The 24973-nt window shown below is 40.7% G+C and overlaps 1 protein-coding gene across 8 annotated transcripts in view; it reads right to left on the bottom strand.

The window, feature by feature from the left end:
• The window catches only part of LOC105527123 (chromosome unknown open reading frame, human C11orf49), a 257050-nt gene that overhangs the window by 119178 nt on the left and 112899 nt on the right, over positions 1-24973 (bottom strand). For 6 of the 8 annotated variants that reach the window (XM_011963326.1, XM_011963331.1, XM_011963329.1 and 3 more), the window contains exon 3: positions 1986-2116. The exons of the other annotated variants lie outside the window; for them this stretch is intronic. In XM_011963326.1, the coding sequence (XP_011818716.1) occupies positions 1986-2116 (131 nt within the window). The remainder of the gene's footprint in view (positions 1-1985; positions 2117-24973) is intronic. 8 annotated transcript variants of the gene reach the window in all.

The raw sequence follows: 24973 nt of genomic DNA, 5'->3' as shown, positions 1-24973 counted from the left end.
TGCCACCACACCCAGCTATTTTTTTTTGTATTTTTTTAGTAGAGACGGGGTTTCACCATGTTAGCCAGGATGGTCTCGATCTCCTGACCTTGGGATTTGCCCACCATGGCCTCTCAAAGAGATGGGATTATAGGCGTGAGCCACCGCGCCTGGTTGCAACAGGGACTTAAAAAACAAAACAAAACAAAACAAAAGCCTTCAAATAATACCCAGAGAATAAAATTTAACTTTTTTGTTTGTTTGTTTGTTTTGAGGCAGGATCTTGCTTTGTCACCTAGGCTAGAGTCAGTGGCATAATCATGGCTCACTGTAGCCTCAACTTCTCCTGGCTCAAGTGATCCTCCCACCTGAGCCTCCCAAGTAGCTGTGACTACAGGTATGTGCCACCACACCCGGCTAATTTTGTTTATTATTTTGTAGGACAAAGTCTCAGTATGTTGCCCAGGTTGGTCTCAAACTTCTGGGCTTAAGTGATCCTCCTACCTTGGTCTCCCAAAATGCTGAGATTACAGGTGTGAGCCACCACATCCAGCCCCAATTTCTTTTCTTTTTTTTTTGTTTTCCTGAGGCAGAGTCTTGCTCTGTCACCCAGGCTGGATTGCAGTGGCACAATCTCGGCTCACAGCAACCTCTGTCTCCCAGGGTTCAAATGATTTTCGTTTCTCAGCCTTCTGAATAGCTGAGATTATAGGAGTGCGCCACCACACCTGGCTAATTTTTGTATTTTTAGTAGAGACGGGGTTTCACCATGTTGGTTTCAAACTCCTGACCTCAAGTGATCCACCTGCCTTGGCATCCAAAAGTGCTGGGATTATAGGCTGAGCCACTGTGCCTGGCCCAATTTCTTTTATATGGCTAAAACATAATATTTCAGCAGCTCCGTTATTCCTTCACAGTCTCATCTCCCCTAACCTCCTTCACAAACTCCACACAAACCCTAGACATTCTGATCTGTTATGTAAGTATTCCAGGTTCTTTTGTGCTTCAGCATATGTTCTACCTAGGATGCCCTTCTCTCCTTTATCCATGTGAATGATTCCTACTCTTCCTTCCCAGCTTAGATCAAACAGCCAGTTCTAAGGAGGACCTTCTCTGCTCCACTTTTCTCTCCCTCCTCTAACAACAGTAACCCCATCCTACCCCCATTCAGGAGTTTCTTTCTTTGTATTCACATTATTCCTTATATTTACTGCATGGCATTTTAATATCTGCCAAGAGCAAGGGCTGTGGAGTCAGAATGCCTGGGTGTAAATCTGGGCCCAGAATTTACTATGTAACCTTGCCAAGTTACTTAACCTCTCTGATCCTCAGTTTCGTTAGTTACAAAATGGGGATTATAGTATCTACCACAGAGAGCCCTTGTAAAGATAAACGAGTTACTACATGTAAAGAGCTACACTTGGCTCTTAATAGGTATAACTAGTGATGGTAGTGGTAATAGTAATATCTTTGACATAAACCAGACAACTCCTCAAAAGTGAGGTATTCTAAATACCTTGAATAGCATGCATTCAAACAATATTTATAGGAACAAAAGAAAAAGTTTGGGCCGGGGCGGTGGCTCAAGCCTGTTATCTCAGCACTTTGGGAGGCCGAGGCGGGCGGATCACGAGGTCAGGAGATCGAGACCATCCTGGCTAACACTGTGAAACCCCGCCTCTACTAAAAATACAAGAAAATTAGCAAATTAGCCGGGCGTGGTGGCGGGCGCCTGTAATCCCAGCTACGCGGGAGGCTGAGGCAGGAGAATGGCGTGAACCCAGCGGGGCGGAGCTTGCAGTGAGCCGAGATCGTGCCACTGCACTCCAGCCTGGGGCACAGAGCAAGACTCCGTCTCCAAAAAAAAAAGAAAAAGTTTGAAAGAGAGAGAGAGAGAGAAAGAAAGAAAAAGAGAGAGAGGGAAGGAAGGAGGGAAGGAGGGAAGGAGGGAAGGAAGGAAGGAAGGAAGGATGGATGGATGGATGGATGGATTTGGGAAGACTTACCGCCATTTTTGCCCACAGTTCGGAAGCATCTCCAGAAGGCTCGTAAAAATGATACCCTATTGTGGGGGGTGGCTTGGATGAAGCTGAATTCTCGAAAGAGAATGTGTGTTCCCTGGCATACACTGTTAAAACTGCAAAGAGAAAAATCAAGAAATCATTGTTAGATGGAATCCAGAAGGCTAGAATCAGAATGAAAAATTGAGACCAGAGAGAACCACTGCCAAAAAGAGGGAATTTTTCTCCCCAACAAAACTCTGAACTCTAGATTAGACCTAGTCCTTCTATGGGGAAGTCTCTTCATATAACCATATCTCTCCGAAAACTCTTGGAGGCCAGTTCCTCTGAGTGCTTCCCACCTTCCACAGGTATACACAGAGGACATCTAAATCAGTCATTAGAGCATCGCATATGGAGGAAAGCCTTTTAGTCTCTAACTGGATGACACTGGCACTCATATTTTCATTTTTGGAGAACACTTTTCCCTCTACTCCATTTGGAATTAGGTTTCCTTAAAGATATTCTTTCTGGGCTGGGTGCAGTGGCTCACGCCTGTAATCCCAGCACTTTGGGAGGCCAAGGCGGGTGGATCACTTGAGGTCAGGAGTTGGAGACCAGCCTGGCCAACATAGTGAAACCCTGTCTCTACTAAAAATACAAAAATTAGCTGGGTGTGGTGGCGTGGGCCTGTCATTCCAGCTACTCGGGAGGCTGAGGCAGGAGAATCACTTGAACCTGGGAGGTGGAGGTTGCAGTGAGCTGAGATCATGCTACTGCACTCCAGCCTGGTCAATAGAGTGAGACTCATTCTCAAAAAAAAAAAAAAAGATATTCTTTCTGTACTCTCCCTGGCCTATACCAACTGCCATAAGGATAACATGGCTTATGGGGACATAACTGGAGTGTCTGTTCCAGTTTGGGGTGGTTTTATATATCTCTCTGACAATAACCCCAGAGACAAATCCCATGTGCCAAAGGATATAAAGGGTCCAAACAGAACAAGAAAGGAAAATAGAAACAAGGGTATAAAGTGGCCCCTAAATGAGAGTATGAAGCAAAGCCCCAGGGCCCAAGTGAGTCATTGTTTAAGCTGGGCCAGGGAAGGGAAAAAAACATACTCCATTGACTTTGGGTTTTCCTGCCAAAGAAATAAAGGCTGTAGAGCCTGGTGTAATCTAAAAATGGAAATTCCACCGAAGAATAGGCAATTATCCAGTAATCATCCCTACCAGAGCAAACTTTAGGTTCCAGAAAACTTCTAAATTCTCTGACAAGTAAATCATGAACGGAAAACATGTTAATCTTTGTGGAGAAGCAGACATTAAATTTGAAGATGGCAAGCAATGGGGGGAACGGTGGTAATTCCAAATGCCAGTTTTCATTTGCTGACGATATAAAGCGGGGGAAAAATCTGACTCTGAATGGAACAAGAAAAAATTTCAGGAGCCATCTATTCCGTTTCCCTTCTCTTAGATGAATTTCATGGGAAAGAGTCTAACTTGTCTTTAATATAGAATATGTTTTCATTTAGGATAAAGTCAGTTCCTTCCTGTTAATAGTAACAGCACTGTATGAAAAAACAAACTATATACTCTTCTTCTTTCATGGAGAGCTAGCATAGAAATCTACTCCTAAGACACCCTGAGGAAGTATGAGGACATCATCTGGCAAAAGATTAGGTTAGTAGTAGAGGGGCTTTCAAAAGCAATGAAAGTGTTAACGTAACCATGCAGTGCTATTATCTTAAGCAAAGGAAAATAAAAAATACAGGAAATGAGCTGTTATAGGTAAATGCAGTAGGCTACACTTCCAGCAAATGAAGTCTGAAATGATAATACTGTAGCCTAAATTCATGAAGCTATCCAGCCAAGTAGTCCCAAAGCGTGCTTCATATTCTAAGAGAGAAAAAGTTGATGTCTAGGTCATGGTCTAATGAAATTATAGCTTTGTTATAGCTTTTAAAGACTATCTCAAATGCCAAATTTTGTGTAAAGTCTTTTCCTGATTTTATCTCCCATGTCCAATTTCCACCGTATCTCGCTTAAAATTCTCTAACAGTGCTCACAATTTGCTACTTCGTTTTAAAGTTACTGGACTTTCCCCTATTAGACTGTCAGTTCTATGGAGTAAGCACAGGTTGTACTCATCTTTGTCTCTACTATATTACCTAACTCATAATTATTCATAAATATTTGTGGAAATTGATTTAGAAAGATAAGAAAGACAGGTAAGTGATGCCAGGTAGAATGTATCTTTGAAGCTAGCCACACAGGAAATATTGAAAGTCTATATCTTTTTAATTTTTCTAAATTCTAGGCTTTGGGTCTGATACTTTTGTTATAATATTGCAATACCAGCTTTATTTTGATCGGTATTTTCCTGGTATATCGGTTTCTGTGCCTTTAATAACCCTTCTAGGTCATTTTGTTTAGATATATGTCTTGTAAATAGCATATGGCTAGATTTTGCTTCTCTACCCAACCTTACAGTCACTATATGTTAATGAGTAGCTTTTTAGTGTATCTGATTAATTTCTGACCTGATATCTTATTTTGTCTTTCCCATTATCCATTCTTCTTTGCCTTTCCCCACCTTCTTTTCCCACCTTCTATTGTGTTAGTAAAGTTTTGTTTTGTTTTAATTCTTTTCTACCCTCCCTATTAGTTTGGAAGCTATAGACAAAATCTATAACCTTTCAGTATTAAAATTTAACATAATCAGCCAGGCATGGCGGTACATGCCTGTAGTTCTACTCAGAGGCTGAGGATGGAGGATCACTTTGGCCTAGCAGTTTGAGTTCAGCCTGGGCAATATGGTGAGACCCCATCTTAAAAAATTAACATAATATTTATCTACATTGTTTTTTCCCCAGACATTGTCTTGCACTGTCACCCAGTCTGGAGTGCAGTGGCCCCATCTTGGCTCACTGCAACCTCTGCCGTCCAGGCTCAAGCACCAATCCTCCCTCAGCCTCCGATTAGCTGGGACCAAAGGCATGCATCATCACGCTCAGATATTTTTTTGGATTTTTAGTAGAGATGGTGTCTCACCATGTTGCCCTGACTGGTCTCAAACTCCTGAGTTCAAGTGATCCATCCATCTCAGCCTCCCAAAGTGTTGGGATTACTGGCATGAGCTACCGCGTCTGGCCTATCTACACATTTTTGAAAATGTCTGAAAATACTCATTATCTTTATAACTCTCCAAAACAAGACAAGGGGCCAGGCATGGTGGCTCATGCCTATAATCCCAGCACTCTGGAAGGCTGAGGTGGGTGGACTGCTTGAGCTCAGCAGTTTGAGAACAGCCTGGGCAACATAGTGAAACCCTGATTCTACGAAACAATACAAAAATTAGCTGGGCATGGTGGCACATGCCTGTAGTCCCAGCTACCTGGGAGGCTGAGGTGGGAGGACTGCTGGAGCCTAGGAAGTCAAGGCTGCAGTGAGCTATGATCGCACCACTGCACTCCGGCTTGGGTGACAGAGCAAGACCCTGTCTCAAAATAAATAAACAAAATAAAAATAAAAACAAAACAAGACAAAGCCCAAAGCACACTTTCTATAACTTATGTGCAGTCTTCTCATCTTCTGGTATTATTTATGTATCTTCTGATTATTAATATCTTCTGATATTATTTTTTAGAATGTGACTAGAATTTATTTATTTTTAAATTGGAAAACTTTTTAAATGCGGTAAACTATACATAATATTTATCATTTAACCATTTGCAAGTGTACAATTCAGCATCATTAAATATATTCACAATGCTGTGCAACCATGAACAATATCAATACCCAAAACTTTCTCGTCATCCCCAACAAAAACTCTATATCAGTTAAACAGCACCACCCCCTTCTGCCCACCCCCCAGACCCTGATAACCTCTATTCTACTTTCTATCTCTATATATTTGTCTATTCTAAGTACCTCATATAAGTGGAATCATATAATACCTGTCGTTCTGGCCTATTTCACTAAGAATAATGTTTTCAAGGGCTGTAGATGAAGCATGTATCAAAATTTCTTTCTTTCTTTCCTTCATATTTTTAAAATAAGAGAGACAGGGTCTCCCTATGTTGCCCAGGCTGGTCACGAGCCTTGAACTCCTGGCCTCAAATGATCCTTCCACCATAGCTTCCCGAAGTGTTGGGATTACAGGTGTGAGCCACTGCAGGGCCATAAATTTATCTTTTTTTTAAAGCAAAATAATATTCCATTGTATGTATATACCATATATTGTTTATCCATTCATCTGTTGATGGACCCTTGCGTTACTTCCACCTTTTGGCCATTGTAAATAATGCTGCTATGATTTGTATACAAGTATCTGTTTCAGTCCCTTCTTTAATTCTTTTAGATCTATACCTACAAATGCAATTGCTGGGTCATATGGTAGTTACAGGTTTAACCTTTTGAGAAACAACCGAACCGTTTTCCAGAGCAGCTGAACTATTTTACATTCTCACTAGCAATGCACAAGGGTTCCAATTTGTCCACATCCTCACCAACACATGCTATTTTCCTTTTTAAAAAATAGCCAACCTAGAGGGTGTGAAGTGGCATCTTATTGTTGTTTTGATTTGCATTTCACCATTGACTAATGATGTTGAGCATCTTTTCATGTGTTGGCCATTTGGGTATCTTCTTTGGAGAAATGTCTATTCAAGTCCTTTGCCCATTTTTAAATTGGGTTGTTTGTTTTGTTGTTGTTGAGCTGCAGGAGTTCTTTACATATTCTGGATATTAATTCCTTCTTGGAGATATGATGTGCAAATATTTTCTTCTATTGTGTAGGTTGTCCTTTCACTTTCATGATAGTATCCTTTGATGCACAAAAGTTCTTAATTTTGATGAAGTCCAATTTATTTATATTTTTTGTTCCTTATGTTTTTGGTGTTATATCCGTGAAATAATTGCTAAATTTAATGTCATGAAAAGCTTCCCCTGTTTTCTTCTAAGAGTTTTATAGTCCAATTTCATTCTTTCACATGTGGATATCCAGTTTTCCTAGCACCATTTGTTGAAAAGACTGTCCTTTCCCTATTGAATTGCACCTTTGCAGGAAATCAAATGACCATATATGTAAAGAGTTATTTCTGGGCTCCCTAATCTATCACAGTGGTCTATATGTTTGTCTTTATACCAGTGCCATAATACTTGAATTACTGTGGCTTCACAGCTAGTTTTATAGTTGGGAAGTTTGATTTTTCCAATTTTATATTCTTTTTTCAAGATTGTCCTGGCGATTCCATATGATTTTGAGGATTAGCTTTTTCTCTCAGTGAAAAAGCCTATTTGGAAATTTGATAGAAATTGTGCTGAATTGCCAGGCACAGTGGCTCACGTCTGTAATCCTAGTACTTTGGGAGGTCAAGGAGGGCGAATCACCTGAGGTCGGGAGTTTAAGACCAGCCTGGCCAACATAGTGAAACTCTGTCTCTACTAAAAATACAAAAAATTAGCCAGGTGTGGTGGCAGGCACCTGTAATCCCAGCTACTCTGGAGGCTGAGGCAGGAGAACTGCTTGAACCTGGGAGGTGGAGGTTGTAGTGAACTGAGATTGCACCACTGTACCCCAGCCTGGTAGACAGAGTAAGACTCCATCAGAAAAGAAAGGAAGGAAAGAAGGAAGGAAGGAAGGAAGGAAAGGAGGGAGGAAGGAAAGAAGGAAGGGAGGGAGGGAGGGAGGCAGGCAGGCAGGCAGGAAGGAAGGAAGGAAGGGGAGAAAGAAAAGAGAAGAAAGAAAGAAAGAAAGAAAAAAAAGAAAGAGAGAAAGAAAAGAGAAGAAAGAAAGAAAGAAAGAAAAAAAAGAAAGAAAGGAAGGAAGGAAGGAAGGAAAGAAGGAAGGAAGGAAGGAAGGAAGGAGAAAGAAAGAAAGTTCAATCAACCAGCCTGACCAACATGACAAAACCCCATCTCTACTAAAAATACAAAACTTAGCTGCGTGTGGTAGTGGATGCCTGTAATCCCAGCTACTCAGGATTCTGAGCAGGAGAATCATTTGAACCTGGGAGGTAGAGGTTGCAGTGACCTGAGATCACGCCACTGCACTCCAGCCTGGGTGACAGACTCTGTCTCAAAAAATAAATAAATAAAATAAAAAAGAAAAGAAAAGAAATTGTGTTGAATCAGCAGATTGCTTTGGGTAGTACTGACATGTTAACAGTGTTATATCATCCTGTCCATGCACTCAGGGTGTCTTTCCATTTATTTAGCTCTTCTTTAATTTCATTCAGCAATGTTTTATGGTTTTCAGTGTACACGTCTTTCACCTCCTCTGTTAGACTTATTCCTAATAGACTAAACCTTTTGGATGCTCTTTTAAACACAATTGCTTTTCTTAATTTCCTTTTTAGATTGTTCATCGACAATATACAGAAACAACTGGTTTTTATGTGTTGCTCTTGTCCCCTGAAACTTTGCTGAATTCATTTATAAGCTCTAGAAGTTTCTTTTTTCTTTTTTCTTTTCTTTGGTGGATTCTTTGGGATGCTTTTTATGCATAGGATCATGTAACCTGTGAATATATTTTACCTTGTACTTTCCAATTTGGATGTCTTTTATTTCTTTTGATATCTACCTTTTCCTCTTTTTTTCCTTTTTTTAAAAAATTCACCCCCATACCTAGAGGACAATATACTTCTTTAAATGTAAAAATTACTACTTTAGGCCGGGAGTGGTGGCTCATGCCTGTAATCCCAGCACTTTGGGAGGCCAAGGTGGGTGGATCACGAAGTCAGGAGTTCAAGACCAGCCTGGCCAACACGGTGAAACCCCGTCTCTACTAAAAATACAAAAATTACCTGGGTGCGGTGGCAGATGCCTGTAATCCCAGCTACTCGGGAAGGCTGAGGCAGGAGAATTGCTTGAACCCGGGGGGCAGAGGTTGCAGTGAGCTGAGATTGCACCACTGCACTCCAGCCTGGGCGTTAGTGAGCCTCCATCTCAAAAAGAAAAAGAAAAAAGAAAAAAGAAAAAAAAAAGAAAAAAATTACTACTTAAAAAAGTCAATAATGAATTAAGTCTACCTATATTTATGAAATCAATTTTCACGCTCACTACTGTTTCCCACATTCTGCTCCTTCACTCTTGGTTCAATCATTTTCTTGCTGAAGTACATCCTTTAATAAGATCCATAATCACTTACTGAAATCCTGGCACCTTTCTGGTTTGGAATTGACAAAATTTGAGATTTTATAAAGGTAATACATTGCACAAACCAGATGTGATATGACACCTCCAGCAGGGTTGGGATAGCACCCCATGGATTCAAACATATTAAAGTCTCCACAGTGAAACATATAAGTATTCACACTAAGTGAGATAAACAAAGACCAAACTTAGCCCGTGAACTAGTTCAGGTCAAGTTTACCCCCCAAATGAGTTTGCTGAAAACTTACCAAAGGACAATTTCAGGTTTTCAAAGCTTTTTTTGAATTGTGAATTTATTAATAGACATAAACATGTAGTTCTTTCAGCAAAAGCCTGTGAGTGAAAATATCTTTATTTTACCTATTGGAATGAAATTTAATTAGATGGAGAATTCTGGTTATTACCTATCTTCTCTCAGCACTTTAAAGATACCACCCCGTTGTCACCTCGTACCTATCACTGATATCAAGCAGACTGCTGTCAAACTCCTGCCATTCCTTTGGAGTTAATCATTCTTATCATTCATATAAACAATTTTCTTTATCATTAATGCAGATCTACAACGTATCTACCATGTAGGTTTATTTTTATTTATCTTGCTCAGTACTTTAAACTGACTTCTGTTTTTTGTCAGTTTCGGAAAATTATCAGCCCACATAAATATTTTTTGAGACAGGATCTCACTTTGTTGCCCAGGCTGGAGTGCCGTGGCGTGACCATAGCTCACTGGAAGCTTGAACTCCTGGGTTCAAGTGATCCTCTCATCTCAGCTTCCTGAGTAGCTGGGACTACAGGTGCACACAACCATGCCTGGCTAAATTTAACTTTTTTGTAGAGATGGGGGCTCGCTATGTTGCTCAGGCTAGTCCTGAACTACTAGCCTCAAGCGATCCTCCTGCCTCAGCTTCCCAAAATGCTAGAATTACAGATGTGAGTCATTGCACTCCCCAATTCTTTTAAAAATATTGCTTCTTTGCCATTCCCTATATCATTTTCTTCTGTCTCCTATTAGATATACATTGTAGCTTTTTAATGTCTCTTAGTTTTTTAGCTTCATAGTTTTCATAGTTTTTTAGCTCTTTATGTTACACTTATTATCTTTTAAGTTATTATTCTCTATTCTGTCTGGTCAGCCTAAGTAATGCAGATTCTACAATTCTACAAGATTCATGCAACTGTGCTCCAGCCTGGGCAATAAAGTGAGATCCTCTCTCAAAAAATACATATGTACATATATTGGCTGATAATTTTCTAGAACTAACAACAACAACAACAAAAAACAAAACAGAAGTCAAAGTGCTGAGCAAAATAAATACAAATAAACTGTCCAGGAGCAGTGGTTCACACCTGCAATCCCAGCACTTTGGGAGGTCGAGGCGGGTGGATCACAAGGTCAGGAATTCGAGACCAGCCTGGCCAATATGGTGAAATCCCGTCTCTACTAAAAATACAAAAAAATTAGCCAGGCATGATGGCGCATGCCTATAATCCCAGCTACTTGGGAGGCTAAGGCAGGAGAATTGCTTGAACCCGGGAGGTGGAGGTTGTAGTGAGCCAAGATCATGCCACCACACTCCAGCCTGGGTGACAGAGCGAGACTCCATCTCAAAATAAATAACTAAATAAAAATAAACCTACATGGTAGATACATTGTAGAATCTGCATTACTCAGGCTGATCAGACAGAATAGAGAATGAATAATTTAAAAGATAGTAAGTACCTCTCAAGTAGCTGAGTCTACAGGCGCATGCCACCATGCCTTTTTATATCTAGAGACAGGGTTGTAGAGACAGGGTTTTGCCAAGTTGCCCAGGCTGGTCTCAAACTCCTGGGCTCAAGTGATCCACCCACCTTGGCCTCTGAAAATGCCAGGATTACAGGCATGAGCCACCTCAACCTGGCCTCCAAGTCAGTTTTAAATGTTCAACTATTTTTATTTTCTCTGGAGTAAATTTATGTTTATTGGGTTTATTGACTGTCTTTCTCAATATTAGTGTTCCTCATGTATTTTAGAATTTCAGCATATAAGTTCATGTGAAGTGGGAGGTTTTAACTGTCTCTTGTGGACAGACCCTAGTCCAGAACCAGGTCTAGTACTGGATGACTTATGGCTCCATCCCTGATATTAGGGACATCATAGAGATTGTCACTGTACCGCTAAGGAGGTTGGACCCACTAAGACCTGGCTGTAAGGCTGTCTGCTTCCTCTCACACCTCAAGGTTTTTGTTTTTTTAATAGATGGGGTCTCACTATGTTGCCCAGGCTGGTCTCAAACTCCTGGCTCAAGGGATTCTCCTGCCTCAGCTTTCCAAACAGCTGGGGCTATAGGCGTGCACCACCGCACCTGGCTAAACCTCCAGGTTTTATGTAAGCCATTTCTCAGGTAGCAGTCATAACTTTTTTTGAGTCTCTGTTAATGTGGTGGAGGCAGAAGGGGCTAGCTTCAGTCTCCTGCACTGTGTGTACAACACTTTGAATCTCCACCATTCAAGAAATGAGCTTTCAGTTACCTACACCTTCTGAATCCAGAGCACAGGAGGCATGTGGTTACAGTCCCACGTACTGCATTGTGGTTTTATTGAGTTTCTAGTAAGATGAATTTATATTAATTTTATGCATGGCTATGTCCTTAAACTTCTCTTCTTAGAAAATTTTACGTATCATTACCATGTGTGTGGAATGAGTAAGAGGCCTAAGTCATGAACACTGCAAGCCATCATGACCAGAAATTCAAAACAAACATTTGACCCACCAAGCTTAAAAATGCATATTTGTACTAATTTTTCATTGTATTTGACTAAACTACAAAGTTCTTTAATAGACATTAATCTTTCCTCTAAAGTAAAACAAAAAAGTTCCTAAAAATATCTTAAAGGCCATACAGAAGTACACCATATGTCTGCCATAAACAGATTTTGCCAAAATGAGTATTCAAATTTCATTGAGCAATTTTTTTTATTCTTAAGTTGTTGGAGTTCTTCCTTGAAGATTTTAATTTTTAAAAATTTTGACGTATTGTAATTTCAAATTTACCAAAAAGCTATAATAGCACAAAGAATTCCTGAATATCCTTTACCTAGATTACTTAAATGTGAATATTTTGCTACATTTACTCTCACTCACTCTCTTTTTTCTCTCTCTCTTGCTCTCTCTCTCTCACATACACACACACAGACATATAAGTACATATGTATATACATATTATCATTTTTTGTAACTATTTATGGGTAAATTATAGACATGACACTCATTTACTCCTACAGTATTTCCTAAAAACAAAAACAAACAAACAAACAAACAAAAAACAGAAGTCAGTTTAAAGTGCTGAGCAAGATAAATAAAAATTAGGAAATAAGGAATTCCTAAAAATATTTCCTAAAACTAAGGAAATCTTCCTTCCTTCCTTCCTTCCTTCCTTCCTTCCTTCCTTCCTTCCTTCCTTCCTTCCTTCCTTCCTTCCTTCCTTCCTTCCTTCCTTCCTTCCTTCCTTCCTCCCTCCCTCCCTCCCTCCCTCTTTCTCTCTTTCTTTCTTTTTTTTTAGACAGGGACTTGCTCTGTTGCCCAGGCTGGAATGCAGTGATACAATCATGGCTCAATGAAGCCTTGAACTCCTGAGCTCAAGCGATCCTCCCACCTCAGCCTCCTGAGTAGCTGGGACTACAGGCGCACACAATCATGCCTGGCTGATTTAAAAAAAAATTTTTTTTTTGTAGAGATGTGGTCTCACTTTGTTGCCCAGGCTGATCTCGAAGTCCTGGCTTCAAGTGATCCTTCCACCTCAGTCTCCCAAAGTCAGCCTCCAAGAGCCACTGGAGCCTAGGTTTAGCAACGTCATCGAGAAGTGCGGCCTTAAGTTAAGTGGATCCTTGCTGGTGCAAAGGTGGCATGGGAAAGCCCACTTGCAGTTGCAGCCTGGCCATCCACCTATTGAAAGGGCATGAGAGTATTCTGATCATCTCCACAGACCTAGCCCACAACATCTCAGATGGTTTTGACCAGAAGTTCTCAACGGCGCCTACCAAGGTCAAAGGCTCTGACAACCTCTTCACTATGGAGATTGACGCCAGCCAGGGTGCAGCATAGCTGCCTAGTGAGTTCTTTGAGGAAGACAACATGCTGAGCATAAGCAAGAATTTGATGCAGGAAGGCCATCAATGAGGCCATGAGCTATGCTGAGGTCATGAGGCTGGTGAAGGGTATGAACTTCTCAGTGGTGGTGGTTGACATGACACTCAGCAGATCAAGAACCAGATCAGCCCGTTCATCTTACAAACGTGCAACATGCGAGGTGTGGGGGACATGAACACAGACCTGCTGTCCTCCATGCTGAAGCAGACACTGCTCATCATCTACTTTGTCAGCAAACAGTTCAAGGGCCCTGAGCAGACTACCTGTACAAGACTGTACAAGACTGACACATACAACATCATCATCACCCAGCTTCTCTTCCTCAACCCTGAAAATCCTGAAAGATATGTGAGGCCTGACACAAGATTCAGGCCAAGTATCTGAACCAGATGGAGGACGCTTATAAAGACTTTTGCACTGTGAAACTGCCACTGTTTCCCCATGAGGTGCAGGGGGCAGACAAAGTCAACACCTTCTCAGCCCTCTTCATAGAACCCTATAAGCCCTGCAGCACCCAGCAGCACCACTGCCAGCCCCAGCTGCTGCCATTTTACACTCAACCTTTACCTTCCCCACCCTCCAGGGCAGAGGTTACACAAATCCCTCCCCACCACCTCTGCCATAGTACAAGGGGAGCCACTTGGGGAGCAGGTGTATGGTAGATGCACCTGTCAGAAATAATTGAAGCATACCCTGAGAATGACCCTGTGGTCTAAGATGAATGTGTGTTCAGAGTTCTGAGTGAAGGAATTTGGGAATGGCCAACCCAGAGATTCATTATTTATCTACGAGGAACATCTGAACCATCTGATCCATCCCATGGATCACAGGCCATACAGGGGTTCGAGGCCCTTTGTTTTGGGTTGGATGAAGGTTGCTAGGTGGAGATTGCCAGGGTGTGGGGAGCTAAGTGAAAATGCTGTATAAACTGCATGCTTTTTTATAAGTGGTAGCAGTTCTCCTGTTCATCATGCTGCCCTTGGACTGCCCTGTATGTAAATCCCCTCAATAAACCTTATGTTTCATTTGCTGGTTCCATGTCTCTTTTTCAGCCTCGCAAACATGGTGCCATCCCTACGAAGCCAATAGGGATCCAGTACAAGAGAAAGCAGGGAGGGAGTCTATTCTCCTGGTGGGGGTAGAAGTGCTCTAGTTGCCCTCCCTGCCATCTCTCCCTGCCTCTTGCTCTTCAATAAAATGATCTTAAACCAGAAAAAACAGTTACAATGAAAATGATGTTAAATGAAACAGTTATTTGAAAACCTGTTATACAGGTTACTTTATAGAATGTACTTCCATTTGGGTTTGTCTGATGCCCCCTCATAATTCAATTCAGGTTATGCCCCTTTGGCAGGATCATCACAAAGATGACGCTGAGTTCTTCTCAGTGCATCACATCTGGGGGCACTTGCTGATTAGTCTAATTACTAGGGATGTTTGATTCTTTGGTTAGAGCAGCATCTGCCAGGTTTTGCCACTATAAAGTTGGCCTTTATAATGGATAAGTATCCCGTGGGAAGATATTTTGAGTCTGTGGAAATATATAGTTACTCTTCAAACTTTCATTCACAAATTTTAGTATCTATTAATAATTGTTGCCAGAACCAATAATGAATATGAAGGGTTTGCCAAATGGTGAATCTTTTTCCAACTATGTCATTTCATCTACGTTTTTAAGTTGATCTTCCACAATAAGGAAAAGCTTTCCCTTCTTATTTATTTATATCATTGTGGACTCATGGATTCTTACTTTATTCAATAGGTTATAATCCTTTACTATCATTATATGTTTTTATGCTCATATGATCCCATATTTGGCCATGGAAGCCCTTCAAGCTGACTTCTATGTCCTTTTGACACATCTACATAATTATCTGATCACTTCCTTCTTTTTTGATAGAATAAGATGTTCCAGGATCATCTTGTTCTTTCCCTACCTCACCCTGGAGCCAGCCATTTATCCAAGAAGCCCAGTTGTTTTTAGTAAAGAATAGGCTGGGTGCAGTGGCTCACACCTGTGATCCCAGCACTTTGGGAGGCCGAGGTGGGAGGATCGCCTGAGGTCAGGAGTTCGAGACCAGCCTGGCCAACATGGCAAAACTCCCACTCTACTAAAAATACAAAAATTAGCTGAGCATGGTGGCACTTGCCTGTAATCCCAGCTACTTGGGAGGCTGAGGGAGGAGAATTGATTGAACCTGGGAGGCAGAGGTTGCAGTGAGCCAAAGTTGTGCCACTGCACTCCAGCCTGGGCAACAGAGGAGAGACTCTGTCTCAAACAAAACAAAACAAAACAAAACAAAACAAAACAAAACAAAATCTATGAGCTCACACTGATTCAATTCCAGTTCAACACTACAGGTTACATTCTATCATCTCCCCTTTCCATATCTGAAATGTCCTTTTTCTAAAGTGAGAAAAACGTTCCTATTATCTATAACATATTTACTTATTTGCTTAATCCTAAAATGTACTAAGCTAGCTAACCCATTCCTCTGTGAAAAAGAAGCCTGCTAATTAGAGTTTAATACTTGTTTAGAGTTGTTTTAACCTGAGGGTATATAGTCCAAATATTGTGTTCCTTAGATTAGTTTCTCCAACCCCCTTCAGTATGGTATATTATTCATTTGAAATACAATTTGCTTCACTTATCTTTTTGTTTTCAATTTTAGAAACTCCCCCAATCCTGTTGAATATATACTTACTTATGTAAATGAAATATTAACATAGTTCCAAAAGTAAGACATGTGCAAAAAAAAATTCTTCGATAAGTGACCTTCATATCTATCCCACTTTTATCTTTTCACTCCATCTCACCAACATCTTATAGATAATGAATCTCATTGGTCTCTGATTTATTCTTCCTGTGTGCATATTTTTTTCTTAGATGAGCAGATACATGTATATACAGTTGACCTTTCAACAGCATGGATTTGAACTGTGTGGGTCTACTTATACATGGATTTTTTTCAATAAATATATTAGAAAATTTGGAAGGATTTGCAACAACTTAAAAAAACTCACAGACCAACTGTGCATCCTACACATATTGGAAAAACTAAGAAAAAGTATGTCATGAATGCATAAAATATGTAGACACTAGTCCATTTTATCATTTACTACATTAAAATATACACAAATCTGTTATAAAAAGTTAACGTTTAGCAAAACTGACACACACACTTACAGACCATCTATGGTGCCATTCACAGTGGAGAGAAATGTAAGCAAACATACAGTATTAAATCATAACTGTATAAAATTAACTGTAGCTCATACTGTACTACTATAATAATTTCATTCATAGCCAACTCCTGTTGCTATTGCAGTGAGCACAAGTGTTGCAAGTATCTGCTTAAAACACCATGTGATGCTAATCATCTCTGCATGGGCAGTTCATTTCTCCAGTAAACTGTGCATCACAGTAAAAAGTCATCTCTCATGGTTCTCATGTATTTTTCATCGTGTTCAGTACAAAACCATAAACCTCAAGTAACACCATGGGACCCATAAGAAGTGCCACTAGTGATGCTGGAAGTGTTCCCAAGAAGCAGAGACAATTCATGACGTTACAATACAAAGTTGAATTGCTTGACATACATCATAGATTGAGATCTGCAGCTGTGGTTGGCCTCCATTTCAAGATAAATGAATCTAACGTAAGGACAACTGTAAGCAAAGGAAAGGAAATTCATGAAGCAGTTGCTGCAGCTACATCACCAGGCATAAAAATATTGCACTTTTGGTGAAATATTTTTTAACTTGTCTTGAAAACGTAGCTTTTATATGAGTGCAGGATTTCTATAAGAAAGGCATACGACCCTAATATGATCTGAGAAAAAGTGAAGTCATTATATGACAATTTAAAGCAGAAGGAAGGTGAAGGAAGGGTCTAAAGCTGGAGAATTTAATGCCAGTAAAGGATGGTTTGATAATTTTAGAAAAAGTTTTGGCTGAAAAAATATCAGGATATCAGGGGAAGTAGCTTCTGCCAACCAAGAGGAGGCAAACAACTTTCCAGATGCCATTAAGAAAATTATTGAGGAGGCCAGGTGCAGTGGCTCATGCCTGTAATCCCAGCACTTTGGAAGGCTGAGGTGGGAGGATCGCTTGAGCCCAGGAGTTTGAAACCAGACTGGGCAACATGGAAAAATCCCATCTCTACCAAAAATAAAAATTAGCCGACCACAGTGGCACAAGCCTGTAGTCCCAGCTACTCAAGAGACTGAGGCATGAAACTCAATTGAGCACAGGAATTCGAGGTGGTGTGAGTTATAATCATGCCACTGGACTCTCCAGCCTGGGCAACACAATGAGACCCTGTCTCTAAAAAAAAAAAAGAAGCTTTTTAAAATCTTTGAGGAAAAAGGATATCTTCCTGAGCAGTTTTTTAATGCAGATTATGGGGGAAAAAAGTGGCACAAAGGACACTTATTAGTAAGGAAGAGATGCACACACCAGGATTTAAGGCAGGAAGGGATGGGCTAACTCTACTACTTTGTGCAAACGCAGTCAGGTTTATGATTAGGACTTATCTATAAAGTTGCTAACCCCTGAGCTTTGAAGGTAAAAGATAAACATTAGTTGCCAGTTTTGGTTGTATAAGAAGGTGTGGATAATGAGAACCATTTTTTATGGACTGGGTTTCATCAATATCGTTCCTAAAGTCAGGATGTACCTTGCTGGTAATGGACTGCCTTTTAAAGTTCTTTTGAATGGACAACGCCCCTGGCCACCCAGAACCCATGAGTTCAACACCAAAGGTATCAAAGTGGTCTGTAATACTTGCCCCCAAATACAGTGTTTCTAATTCAGCCCCTAAGACAGGGGGTCATAAGGACCTTTAAGGCTCATTACACATAGTACTCTATTGGAAAGGACTATCAACGCTATGGAAGAGATTCCTGATAGAACATCAAGAAAGTCTGGGAGGATTATACCAGTGAAGATGCCACTGTTGTTATGGAAAAAGCCATTGAGCCCCCAACAATAGATTCCTGCTGGAGAAAACTGCATCCAGATGTTGTGCATGACTTCACAGGATTTACGACAGAGCCAATCAAGGAGATCACGAAAGAGATTGTGGATATGGCAAAGAAGGTGGGGGAAGGGTTCCAAGATGTGGATCCTGGAGAAATTCAAGAGCTAACAGACATCACACCAGAGGAATTAATAGACGACAACTTGATGAAGGTGAGTGCTTCTGAACCAGTGCCAGAAAATAAGGCATAGAAGAGAAAGAAGACGCAGAAGCAGGGCCAGAAAACAAACTGACATTAGATCATATGGCAGAAGAGTTCCAACTATTCAAGACTGCTTTTGACTTATTTTATGACATGAACTCTTCAGTGATACAGGCACTGAAACTAAATAAAATGGAAGAAAAATTGGTACCATACAGAAACATTTTTAGAGACATGAAAAGGCAAAAAAATCAGAAATCACCATGTGTTTTCATAAAGTCACACCGAGTGTGCCTTCCTCCCCTTCTACCACCTCCACCTCTTCTCCCCTGCCACCCTTAAGACAGCAAGACCAACTCCTCCTCCTCCTTCTCTTCCTCAGCCACTTAGCATCAAGAAGACAAGGATGGAGGTCTTTATCCTGATCCACTTTCATTTAATGAATAGTAAATACATTTTCTCTTCCTTTTGATTTTCTTAATAACATTTTCTTTTCTCTAGCTTACTTTGTTGTAAGAATGCAGTATATAGTACATATACAAGGGATGCGTTAATCAACTGTTTTAATGCTATTGGTAAGGTCAATAGTAGACTATCAGTAGTTAAGTTTTTGGTGAGTCCAAAATTATACGTGGATTTTCTACTATGTGAAGGGGAGAAATCGGCAACCATAACCCTCATGTTGTTCAAGGGCCCACTGTGTTTTTATTTCCTCTTCTTCCTTACACAAAAAGTAGCATAAAATAGATATTCTTTCGTCCAATTCACAGGGCTCTGAATGTTTCTTTGTAAGCTATCATGAATAAGAAGTTCAGGAAATCGCTATGGATTCTCTAACCACAAGAGAACCAGGGACATCAAAATTAAAATATTTTGGACTTGGCTGTGACATGAAGGTTAAAAAAATTTAAACTAAAATTTATTTGTGAGTTACATATTTTTAACCTTACAAGGTATAATTTATTAAGATGAAATGGTCTGACAGTGCATCCATTTTCTTTAGTTGAATATGTTTGTATTAATTGTAAAGTCAAGTTTATCAGTTAACTCTCTCCAGAAGATATAATCATCCATGTGGCATACACTATTGGCTTTGTCTACAATACTGTCACTAAGTGATTATAATTAAGCCCTCCCATTTGCATCAAATGTGAAGACTGTTCACAACAGTAGGAAAATTTGGTTTCACTGGAAATTAAAAAATTCTAATGTAAAAAAAAATGAAGCAGGCTGAGTACAAATCTCCCTATAGTTTTGACAATAAAATAAATTCCATAGGTTTCCTATTTTATTAGCTTAATATTTGTGATATTAATACTGAGTGTCAACTTGATTGAAGGATACAAAGTATTGATCCTGGGTGTGTCAGTGAGGGTGTTGCTAAAGGAGATGAACATTTGAGTCAGTGGGCTGGGAAAGGTAGATCTACCCTTTTTTTTTTTTTTTTTGAGACGGAGTCTCGCTCTGTCGCCCAGGCTGGAGTGCAGTGGCCGGATCTCAGCTCACTGCAAGTTTCGCCTCCCGGGTTCCCGCCATTCTCCTGCCTCGGCCTCCCAAGTAGCTGGGACTACAGGCGCCCGCCACCTCGCCCAGCTAGTTTTTTGTATTTTTAGTAAAGACGGGGTTTCACCGTGTTAGCCAGGATGGTCTTGATCTCCTGACCTCGTGATCCGCCCGCCTCGGCCTCCCAAAGTGCTGGGATTACAGGCTTGAGCCACCGCGCCTGGCCGGTAGACCTACCCTTAATCTGGGTGAGCACAATCTAAAAAGCTGCCAGTCCAGCCAGTTAGAATAAAATGCAGGCAGAAAAATGTGAAAGGAGAGACTGGCCTAGCCTTCCAGCCTACGTCTTTCTCCCATGCTGGATGTTTCCTGCCCCCGCCTTCCAGTCTACATCTTTCTCCTAAGCTGGATGTTTCCTGCCCTCGCCTTCTGGCCTACATCTTTCTCCCACGCTGGATGTTTTCTGACCTCGAACATTGGACTCCAAGTTCTTCAGTTTTGGAACTTCTACTGGCTGTCCTTGCTCCTCAGCTTGCAGATGGCCCATTGTGGGACATTGTGATTGTGTGAGTTAATACTTAGTAAACTCCCCTTTAGTAAACTCCCCTTTATATATATAAATCTATTCCATTAGTTCTGTCCCTCTAGAGATCCCTGACTAATACAACATTTAACATTAGGGCAATTTTTTTTTTCAAGAGATGGGGTCTTTGTTGCTCAGGCTGGAGTGCAGTGGCACGATCATAGATCACTGTAGCCTCAAACTCCTGGGCTGAAGCAATCCCCCTGCCTCAGCCTCCCAAGTAGCTGGGACTACAGACATGTGCTACCATGCCTGGCTAATTTTGTTTATTTTATTTTTTGTAAAGACAGAGTCTTGTTATGTTGCCCAGGCCGGTCTCAAACTCCTGACCTAAAGCAATCCTCCCACGTCGGCATCTCAAAGCATTGGGCTTACAGGTGTGAGCCACCATGCCCAGCTCTATGGCAGTTTTCTCCAGTAATATATTAAGAAAACACAGCAGGAGCTGTATTAAAAATTAATAATTTTATAATCAGACATTTGTAAACATGTTAAGCTAATGGGAGTTCTTGGTACAATTTCATGTTCTCTTCTAGTAACAATGGCTGTTTGTACAGAAAAAGTCATACAGAATTCTATTAAGTGGTATCTATTTTCTCCTGAAAAACTAGATACAGATTCTAAGAATTTATGTATGATGTCAATTCCACATAAACATCTTAATTTTGGATATTAACTAGCAAAAAGCAAGAATTGATTTAAATTATTCTGGTGAAGTGGCCAGCAGGGACTACCAAGAAAGAATTAAATATAAATGTAACCACACATCTTTATAATAGAATGATTATATTCCTTTGGGTACATACTCAGTAATGGGATTGCTGGGTCGAATGGTATTTCTGACTTTAGATCTTTGAGGATTCCTCACACTGTCCTATCAATGATAGACTGGATGAGGAAAATGTGCTACATATACACTATGGAATAGTCTGCAGCCATAGAAAAGAATGAGATCATGTTCTTTGCAGGGACATGGATGTAGCTGGAGGCCATTATCCTCAGCAAACTAATGCAGGAACAGAAAGCCAGATTCTGCATGTTCTCACTTATAAGTGGGAGCTAAATGATGAGAACACACAGATGCACAGAGGGGAACAACACACACTGGGGCCTATTGGAGGGTGGAGGATGGGAAGAGGGAGAAGATAAGGGAAAACAACTAATGGGTACTAGGCTTCATACCTGAGTGATGAAATAATCTGTACCACAAACCCCCTCAACGCAAGTTTACCTACATAACAAACCTGCACAAGTGCCCCTGAACTTAAAAGTTAAAAATAAATAACTGTAACTATACTGGATCTCTATATAAATAGCTATTCACATTCCACATATAGGAGTAATAAAGATATGGGCAAGAGGACCAAATTAAAATATTCCAGTTCATTCTTAATGTGCAAAGAGGCAAAACTTCAAAACTCCAACAGCACTCTATGTCCTCCAGGTGCTCCTTGCTCTCACTCAAACTGAAAACGGCCAATGAACCTTGACCTGCACCATTTAATTGGATTATGGCAGTTGAGAGTCTTCCTAGGCCATTCTCCTATCTCCTTTTTTCTTTCTAAAACCAGGCCAGCTCATTAGAGTGGACTATCTTGTGTTAGAATTGGAATTGGACTTCTCTTCTGATAGTTTTTGTTTTGTTTTGTTTTGAGGCAGGGTCTTGTTCTGTTACCCAGGCTGGAGTACAGTAGTGCGATCATAGCTCACTGCAGCTTCAAATTCCTGGGCTCAAGCAATCCTCCTGCCTCAGCCTCCTGAGTAGCTGGGAGTATAGGTGTGCACAAACATGCCCGGCTAGTTTTCTTTCTTCCTTTTTTTTTTTTTTTTAGTAGAGACGAGGTCTCACTATATTGCCCAGGTTGGTCTTGAACTCCTGGGCTCAAGTGATCCTCCTGTTTCGGCCTCCCAAAGTGCTAGGGTTACAGGTGTGAGCCACTGTGCCCAGATTTTTTTTTTTTTTTTCCCAAGGAATCCTAAAGATATCTGCCAAGAAGTAAAACAGGAGAACAGATCACATCCAACTATGCAGCACAAACTGGCCACACCAAGGTGATACAAACACAGAACATGAATCAGCCTAAACAGAATATATAAGACCAAAGATCCAAAACATCTTGGGAAGAATTATGATTTTTTTAAGATGTTCTTTCTTCTTTTCTTTCTTTTTCTTTTCTTTTCGTTTTTTTTTTTTTTTTTTTTTGAGATGGAGCCTCGCTCTGTCGCCCAGGCTGGAGTGCAGTGGCATAATCTTCTATCTTGGCTCACTGCAACCTCCACCTCCCAGGTTCAAGAGATTCTGCTGCCTCAGCTTCTTGAGTAACTGGGATTACAGGTGCCCACCACCACACCTGGCTAATTTTTTGTACTTTTTGTAGAGACAGGGTTTCACCATGTTGGCTAGACTGGTCTCGAACTCCTGACCTCAGGTGATCTGCCCGCCTCAGCCTCCCAAAGTGCTAGGATTATAGGAGTAAGTCACTATACCTAGCCAAAATTATGATTTAAAGTAACTTTGTGTTGCTTCTACAAGCAGAAGGAAAAAATATATTCTGAGTTGGAGAGGGGCAAGCTGGGAGAAGACTTTTGGGGCATATTTTCCACTAACAGGTTGGCTAACTGGAGATTTCTTGAGCAAGAAGTCACCAAGCTCTAAAGATACATTCCTGTGGCTGGGTGCAGTGGCTCACACCTGTAATCCCAGCATTTTGGGAGCCCGAAGCAGATTAATTGCTTGTGCATAGGAGTTTGAGATCAGTTTGGGCAAGATAGTGAAACCCTGTCTCTACCAAATGAAAATTAGCCAGGCATAGTGGCAGGTGCCTGTAGTCCCAAGGTACTTGGGAGGCTGAGATGGAAAGATGGCTTGAGCCCGGGAGGGAGAGGTTACAGTGAGCCAAGATTACGTCACTGCACTCCAGCCTGGGTGACGGAGTCAGGCCTTGTCCCCCCACCCCGAAAAAAAAAAAGAAGAAAAAAAAAGATACAAACTCCTGTGGCATGATTTTGTCTCCTGAACTAACAATCCCTGGGTTTGTTCTTTGTTTCCTTGTGAAATTCACAGGAAGCCTAAAGCCCTTAAATGCTTTCTTCCCATGCCTATCAGCTATATAATTTGGCAATGCTAACTTGGTAAGAGAAATCAGTGAGGCAAGTCAGCTAGTCCATGTTGCAGAACCCCAAAGCAGTTTAGACAACATATGTGCACAGAAGTTGCCTTACAAACCAGCTTTTTCTTATATAGTGATACAAAAAAGTTTCTTGACAAAAGTTGAATGCAGTATTTCTAAGAACTACAGTTCTTAGAACCACAGTATTTCTAATTCTCTACTAGGCTGTTGCTATCTATTATTCTATTGTTCAAAATTACAACATGCTGACTATAGGAAAAAGTGAACAATATGATCCTGAATCCAAGGATAAATTTAACATATGATGTATTCAGAATGAGCTTCTTTCCGTGGATATGCAACATGAATCGATCGGTTCATTGACTGTAACTCCTCTGTTGGCTACAGAGAAATAAGTGTAAATGCTATAGAAAATAGAAATGTGCCACACTGCAAGTGAGCACTCACAATCTTCTTCATCTTCTTATTGTCAGCAGTGGCTTGATTAGAATCAGACCTTTGGCTTCTTTAAAAAAAAAAAATTAGGAAGAAATCCAGTAGGGACTATCCATCTTAAGTTACTGTCTAAGGATAGGTGAACCCATGTGTGAGAACTGAGCTGCCATTGTAGTGGATAGGATTTATAATTTCTGCAATAGCACAAAAGCCCCAAATCAGCTTATCAGTTCACTCTAAGGACTTAAACACTGGTGTTTCATAACAAGATTTCTTTTTCTGCCTAAGTAATCCTCAGTGGCAGAGTTAGTTTCTTTCCTTGATCACTTCACCAAGTGCTTTTCTGTTACCCAAATCCATAAAGGATCTTCTTAAAATAGCCATGAAATAGAGCACTGGTCCTACCCTGGGGGCTACTGCTAAGGGAGAAAGATGGTTCTTTCCAGGAAGGCTATGCAAAGGACCTGGTTCTCAGGTGCTGCTTCTCTGAAGTAAACTCTTCCCCCATTGGATCTTTGCATATAATTCAGGTAAAACCCTGCCAGGGTTTTAAAGTGTTTCAAACTCCCCTTTGAAGCCCTCAAACTTCAAAACTCATTCCTGAAGGCCTGGCATGCTATGGTAAACTCACAGGTGCCGTACCTAACACATCAGCTCCTTACCTGCTGATGTAAGATGATTAATTCACATCTGCTTCCCCCTTGCAGCTTTAAATATGAAGGAACATCTTTTTTTATTTATTTTTTCTTTTCTTTCTCTCTCTCTCTCTCTCTCTTTTTTTTTATTATACTTTAAGTTCTAGGGTACATGTGCATAACGTGCAGGTTTGTTACATATGTATACTTGTGCCATGTTGGTGTGCTGCACCCATCA

Source organism: Colobus angolensis, unplaced genomic scaffold, assembly GCF_000951035.1.
Source record: "Colobus angolensis palliatus isolate OR3802 unplaced genomic scaffold, Cang.pa_1.0 Scaffold61, whole genome shotgun sequence".
NCBI classification, from domain to species: Eukaryota; Metazoa; Chordata; class Mammalia; order Primates; family Cercopithecidae; genus Colobus; species Colobus angolensis.
This window is presented reverse-complemented; position numbering and strand designations above follow the sequence as displayed.